Below are 7,500 nucleotides of genomic sequence, written 5' to 3' on the forward strand. Positions count from 1 at the left end.
AGGTTCCATAACGCTGTGGTCGCAGTGCTAAGTTCAGCTAAAACAGCCAAGAACACTCTCACACACTCACAGCAGGATCCTCAGTGTAAACTCATTAAAACCAGGAAAGCATCCGTGTTGTTTTACATATTTGCGTTGGCCATTCAAAAATAGCAGATATATAAGCTCACAATTTTGAATTCCGAAAAAGGCATTTGTAGAATCGGCCTCTGGTCCTAATGGGTTAATTTAACTTTAAGGGTCCCATTGTCACGCTCTCTGAGATAAATGAACACTGGAGGATTTTCCTGTGCACAACGCCAGAAGAACAGCATGCAACATTAGAGTTTGTTCCACTTGGATAATCTGTTGGTTCTGGCCACAGTCTTGGTGCCCTCAGGCATGCTGCTATGTGGTGGTGGTGTGTGTCAATATTGGCTCAGTCTCCAACAGTCTGCTGGTCCCAGTTCACAATCAGTGCGTTCTAGTGTGAGAGGTAAATGTGGCAGGTGGGTGAGAAATCTCCTGTAGGTGTCATGGAGGTGAGGAGAAACAAGGTTGGTGCTGTTTTACTGCAGGGAGAACTGTGCTCTGCGCGTGCGTGCACAGGTGCACACTTGTGCACACACTCACGTACACATGCACACCTCCTATCTGCTCCCTCTCACACTCCAATATGAACTTGCTGACACGCACACACTTACAGACACACCATCAACTCGAGGGCAAGTCTCAGCGAATGCACACAATTCTACAAGCACACATACTCAAACACACACACATGCAGCCAACCTGAGGGCACGTCTCACAAAGTGTTTATGCCTCTGCAGTCTGCACTCCACCAGTGTGCTAGTCTCTCACATCAACACCTACTGTAGACGATTCACATTATACTGTGGCACCCTGAGAAGCTTTTCACTGCTGATTTACACGGTAACTTATAAGTTATACCATTGGCAGATTTTTGGCACTTCAAATCAAATCAAACTTTATTCATAAAACATATTTAAAAGATTTACTAAAGTGCGGTATATAGGGCAAAACAAACAATCAAAGCATTGGCATATACATTATACATAGATGCACACAAGGGTCAATATGAGCACAAAACACATACAGTATTATGTGTACAAAATAAAACAAACAAGATCAGCTCAGATGTGACTGTTCAGTGTGGGATAGATAGGGGGATGGCTGAGTGAAGCAGTCACACCAGGCCTGAGTCAAACTACTGTCACTGGACTGAGAGCTCAGTGTGACTGTACACCTGTGTGCAGTCTACTGTATATTGCTTCTCTGAACACATCCAGTGTTCTGATTGAGCCAAACTACATATAAAAGTCTTTATTTAACAACTTCAACCACATGAACATGATAATAGGTGAATATTTGGTCAAATAATTGGTGAACATTCTGTGAAGAAAAACAGTCCAGCACCATGTTTAAAAACGGTGGGGATGGCCCGGGCGGCTGGTGTAGCTGTCTGGGTACAGGAGGCTGGTAATCGACTCACGATCCTGACAACCTAGAGGGAAATAAGTCATTGGGGGGGTTCCAGGGGGTCCCCAGCTAAATGATTGAGACGTAGATAGGAACCAAATGGACCTGCAACTCTGAGTGTATTCAGAGTTATGTCTGTTTCGTCTGTACTACTACTAGAATTTCGCGGGCCTTCGGCCCGCTCATCCCAGAGTTGCGTTGCCCCGCGTTGCGATACAGAAGTCCACAGATACAGAAGTCCACAGTGACACGCGTTTTATGCAGCTGTTTTGTGTTGCAGCGCGTGCGCGCGCGTGTAGTGTTGTTGTTCGTATCCATATATGCGCCTCGGTTCGTCCCGTTTGTTCCACACCAGGTGTCGATGCAGTCGTTTGCGCAATTTGCGTGTTAACATTATTTTAAGTGTGTAGGCATACCATATTCTGAATGAGCAAAAAGAGGACACATGCGCGCGTGCATGTGGATGTGGACATGCGCGTGCACGTCGTGCATGTGTCGTGCGTGGGCGGTTCTGTTAAATTCAGATGTCAAAATAATCTGTAGCCTAACATTAAATTGATCAAATATGCTCTATATTAGTTATGTATTTTTTGAAAGCAGTGGCTGTCAAAGGTGTGATCCAGGGACCCTCATGGTTCCTTGAGGGGGTTCCAAATGGACCCATTATAGGTCTGTAACTCTGAGAGTGTACAAATGGAACCAAGTGGACCCTACAGGTGTGTAACTCTGAGAGTGTAGAAATGGAACCAAATGGACTGTTTTATAACTTTTAACTCTGATACTGTACAAATGGAATCAAATGGGACTCTTATGGGTCCATGTGGTTTTACTGTCAGAGTTATGGGGGTCCTTGAAATTAAAAAGGTTGAGAACCTGTATGCAATGGCGTATGTCTTGTAAAAAGAGAGACCAGCCTATTCTCCAAACCATCATATGTTATGCTTTGCTAGGTTGTACAAAATAATATTGGGTCAGTGTAATTTGCAGGAGTCACCGCGCGCACAGCTGCCTTGTCTGTGTTGACATGACATGGGCTTGCAGGACAGAACTTTTATTTGTGACAGACACATAGTTGCTTTGCAGACAATACAATCTGCTTCTCATTGGTCAGTCACAAAGCTAAGAAAACAATGTGAGAGAAAAGGTAAGGAGTTGCTAAGGACTGGAAAGCGCTGTCTTTGTCTATCTGTGTTCCTACGTGAAGACGTGTGTGCTCTGTCTCTCTCTCGCTCTCTTCTCTCTCCTCCCTCTCTGGGGTGTGTGTGTGTGTGTGGGGGGGGGGGGGGGAGTAGTTGCGCTGCCTTCGACAGTGCTATACTTCTCCAGCAGCGGTGCAGAACCGAGAGAGTGACACATTGTTGTGGATGTAAACGGCGCAACTTGTAGCTGTGAAGAAGTTTGGATTGTGTAGTCGCAGCGGTGCTACAAAGTGAATGTTACAACTCGCACGGTGATATTGTAAGTTGCAAATGCGAGTACGTAGTGGCACTGGCGAGCCCTGTGTAGTGTAGTGCCATTGTCGCGGCATCGCGAGGCGATCCAAATTCCCCCCCCGCGCACGCACGCACGCACGCACACACACACTGTACGTAGCTGTTTGTTGTTGCAGCGCGCGCGTGTAGTGTTGTTGTTGGTATCCATATATGCGCCTGGGTTTGTCCCGCTTGTACCACGCCAGGTGTCGACGCGGTCGTGTTAGCATTATGGTAAGTCTCCAAGTTAGAATCAGAGTGTGCGCTGTGTAGTTCTAGTTCTTCTTCTTCTACTTGGTTTTGGTATGTGTGTGTGTGGGTCACGTGGTGGGCTGTGAGCAAATGGGAGAGGGAGTGTTGCCAGGTCCGCGTATTGTAAGCGAGTGGTAGTGTGTGTAAGTAGCGTGTTGAATGGCATTTTTTCTGTGCTTGTTGTCATAGACGTGGCAACAAATTAGGCGGGGGTGTCGGTGCTTGTGGCGTGTTTGTGTTTATTATTGATATTGATATTGTTTGTGCGTGTGGACGGGAGGCGGCTTTAGTGGCAGTGCAATGACAATGTTTAGGCGGCTGGTGTGGAGTCTGGGCGTGCGGCGCGACATGAGGAGATAGGGAACGAACGACGCGGAGGGTAAGTCTGTGACGTGTTAGTGTGTTGTTGCAGTGTGTGTTGCAGCGTGTTGCAGCGTGTCAGTGACGTAGTAGCTGGTGCCTTTTGTTCCTGTCTTGGGGACACCTTTTCAAATGTATAATAGATACTGTAAATCTCTCTGAATGTGTTGTTAATTCTCCTCTTCCTCTAGGTGAATGACCGACTGGACAGGTATTGTTGTGGCTTCAGACCCGACCCAACAGAAAGCTGTGTGGAGAACCTGCTTCACGTTAAGTGTCGTAACGACAAGGAGCTGTTGCTGGTTCACATCCTGGTAAATACACAGTGAAATCCTCTCAGTGTTCACTTGATGTGCACTGCCAGCTGCTTCACACTCTCTGCTGCAGTGCCAACCCATGCCATCCAGTGAGATGGAGGTCACAGAACGATGATGCTGTCAAGACCACATCATCGGCGAAAAGATAATCAGCAGAATTTCAGTCGACAAATTGTGAAATAATACTAAAGTGCAAGGTATCGTATAAAGGCAGGTAACAATATTAAAGTGAGTATTGGTCTTTGTTTTGCAGCCTATGGCCCGAGCACTTAATCCTGTCTCTGATCTACCAGATGGGAGACAGAAGAAAAGTGTATATCTGTAAAGATAAGTGCACCGCCAAAAGCACCTTGGAGAAAAGCCTGTGTCTTGCATCACATTGCCACACATTTTGTGAGATTGTAGATCGTTTTTTTTTGCGGCTCCTGCACGCAACTAAATATAACTCAGGCTAAACAGTGAAAATGTATACGGATGTAAAACATTATCTACCAGGCCGGGAGCTGAAAATAAATTAATGAAACAATGATTGTCCCAAAAAAGTATTAAAGCTACTCTTTTGAAAATGCTATCATGTCTCGAAGTACTTATATGGCCCCAACAAACAAAATGGTAGCAAAGAGATTTTGCCACCAAAAATGTCCCTCACTTCTGGTCTGGCCCATGGACTAAATGGAGGAAATTGCAAATTGGCTTTGACATCTAAAATGCATTCTACAGTTAATACAGATATGAAATAATTATGTCAGACAGTCCTACATTTTTCAAATTATTCAACGTTTAAGGATTTAAGGATTGTCCCCGAGAAGAAATTTGTGTTGAGCACAATCTACACGGCTGCCTCAAATAAAAGATCCTAAACGTAAAAGAGACATTTTAACATTGACAACATGACAGCTTAAAAAACAAACAAGGCTCTATTAAATTAAGATTTGACATTAAAACTCAGTAGCTTGATGGAGCTTCAAGCGGTTTGATCTACATGTTGGCACAAACTGAACTCTTCCTCCTGATGGCAGAGGTTGGCATTCAGAGAAGAAGGGATGTTGTTCTAACAATAGTTAGAATCATTCCTATTCTCTTCGATTGATGAACTGATTAATCTACCCCTTGTGAGTTTCTTTGATGAAATGTGATGCTTTTGCTGTTTTGTTTTTAACAGCAATACATCAAGCCCTACCTCATCATAATGTCAGAGATTTGGACAAAGTAATTCAGTACCTAAACTCTTGCACTTGATCCGATTCCACCAAAATGTTAAGATCTTTTTTTTCAATGCTCTATAAATTACATGGAAGATATTATTAATACTGTATATTAATACTAATATATAATACTGTTCTCTCAAGTGTGCTGCAATCATACCTCTGCTAAAATTATCTGCATTTATAAAAACAACTAAGTGTGTGGTGCAACTCCGTGTGGGGGTCCCCAGGGGGTCCCCGGAAGTTCCAGACCCACAGGACCACAGCCAGGGTGCCGGCCCGGTTCTGGCGAGCCGCCCCACGTCCAAAACGTTAGAGAAATGAGAGAGTTACCATGTGGGGGTCTCTGGGGGTCCCGGGAACATCCAGACCCCCAGAAACGCGCCCAGGCGGCTGGGCCGATTCCGGCGAGCTGCCCCACGTCCGAAACGGTTGAGAAATGACAGAGTTACCGTGTGGGGGTCCCTCTGTACTGTACTGTACTGTACTGTACTGTACTGTACTGTACTGTACTGTACTGTACTGTACTGTACTGTACTGTACTGTACTGTACTGTACTGGCACACCCGCAATCATCATATATATAGTTAGTGTGGTTGCCCTAAAGGGCAACCAGACTATTGTAATTGTAACACTTTATTATTTTTTTTATTTTACTAGAGTAAGACAAAGTTTGTCCCACTACTAGTCCCACAGTTTTGACTGTACGCACTTGAGCCATATGTCAAATTGACTGTAAAAATCGGGAATCGTGTGCTTGCTCGTTTCTAAGAGAAATGTTGTATAGTTTAATTGATATTAATTTATTAGTGAATTAAATGTCCCCATTGACATGAATGGGAAAATGCGAAAAATCACGTTCAAGTATTTTTTCCTCGGAGACCGTAAGGGCTATAGTTACAAAACTTGGAGGGATAATTCGTAATACTTACTAAAATTAATTAACTTATAATTATATCGGTCGGCCTCATGGTGGCGCTATAACAGCCCACTATACGTGTTGGCTTATAAGTCTTGAACCGTAGGTCGTAAATTCAAAATTCCTTTCTCCCTGTATTCCTTGGGCCATGACGCATCTCCCCATATAGGCCACGCCCATTTGCGTCATGATAGATCTTCCGCCATTTTGAATTTTCTCCAAAACACACTTTTTGCTCCTCCTCCTACAGATTTTGTCAAAATCTCACAAAAATGTGTACACATGATCTCTGGACCTTTCCGATGAAGACACCACAGGCGGAATTTTGATAGTGCGTATCGTTCGGCCGTAATCGGCTTCTGAAGTTAGTGGGATGGGCCTATTTTAGAAAAAATGCCATAAATCCCGAACGAAATGTCCGATCCATCCCAAATTTGAATCACATGTCGCGGGTGGTTAAATCAACCAAGTACCAAAAGCAATTCCATTTTCATCCATAGGGGGCGCCGCAAATGCGAGAAATGTAACCGTTTGTCGCGAAAACATGATTTTTGGGGGATAAATCCCCTCCAAATGACTTACGCATGATCGCAGGGGTGACCCGACATTGTAATTGGCTGGCAATATCAGTGGGAGGGGCATATGTGAGCCACTGCGGCAACCACACTTTGCAATTTTTTAAAATTGCGACCTTTCTAGTTAGTGTGGTTGCCTATGGGCAACCATACTATTGTTTCCCTTACCTTTTCTTTCTTTCTTTGTTTTCTTTCTGTATAAACTTTATTTTGACGTGCTACTCCTCCCACAGTTTTTGCCGCACACACTTGAGCCATATGTCAAAACGACCGGCTTCATCGGGAATAGTGTGCTATCTCCTTGCTAAGACATCCGTTGTATAGTTTAATTGATATTAATTAATTAGTGGATTAAATTTCCCCATTGACATGAATGGGAAAATGCAAAAACTCACATTCAAGTATTTTTTCCTCTGAGTCCGTTGTGGCTACAGTTACAACACTTGGGGGGAAGGTTCATAATAATTACTAAAATTAATAACCTTATAAGTATATTGATCGGCCTCATGGTGGCGCTATAACAGCCCACTTTACGTTTTGGCGTATAACTCTTGAACCGTAGGTCGTAAAATCAAAATGATTTTTTTCCTGGATTCCTTGGGTCATGACGCATCTCCCCATATAGGCCACGCCCATTTGCGTCTAGATAGATTTTCCGCCATTTTGAATTTTGTTCAAAACACACTTTTGGATCCTCCACCTACGGATTTTGTCCAAATCTCACAAAAATCAGTACACATGATCTCCGGACCTATTCGATTAAAACAGCACAGTCAGAATTTTGATCTTCCGTATCGTTCGTCCGTAATCGGCTTCTGAAGTTAGTGGGAGGGGCCTATTTAACCAAAAACGCCACAAATCACGCACGGAATGTCCGATCCATCCCAAATCTGAATCACATGTCGAGGGTGGCTTAGTCTA

The 7,500-nt window shown here is 44.0% G+C and overlaps 1 protein-coding gene across 1 annotated transcript in view; it reads left to right on the top strand.

The window, feature by feature from the left end:
* Positions 1 to 515: 515 nt before the first annotated feature.
* The window catches only part of gask1a (golgi associated kinase 1A), a gene marked incomplete at both ends in the record, with an annotated part of 24,300 nt that continues 17,315 nt past the window's right edge, over positions 516 to 7,500 (top strand). Inside the window, 2 exons of the mRNA XM_079503685.1 lie at positions 516 to 521; positions 3,755 to 3,877. Coding sequence (XP_079359811.1) covers positions 516 to 521; positions 3,755 to 3,877 — 129 coding nt within the window. The remainder of the gene's footprint in view (positions 522 to 3,754; positions 3,878 to 7,500) is intronic.

The sequence above is a fragment of the Electrona antarctica genome, assembly GCF_951216825.1.
Source record: "Electrona antarctica genome assembly, chromosome: 6".
Lineage (NCBI taxonomy): Eukaryota > Metazoa > Chordata > Actinopteri > Myctophiformes > Myctophidae > Electrona > Electrona antarctica.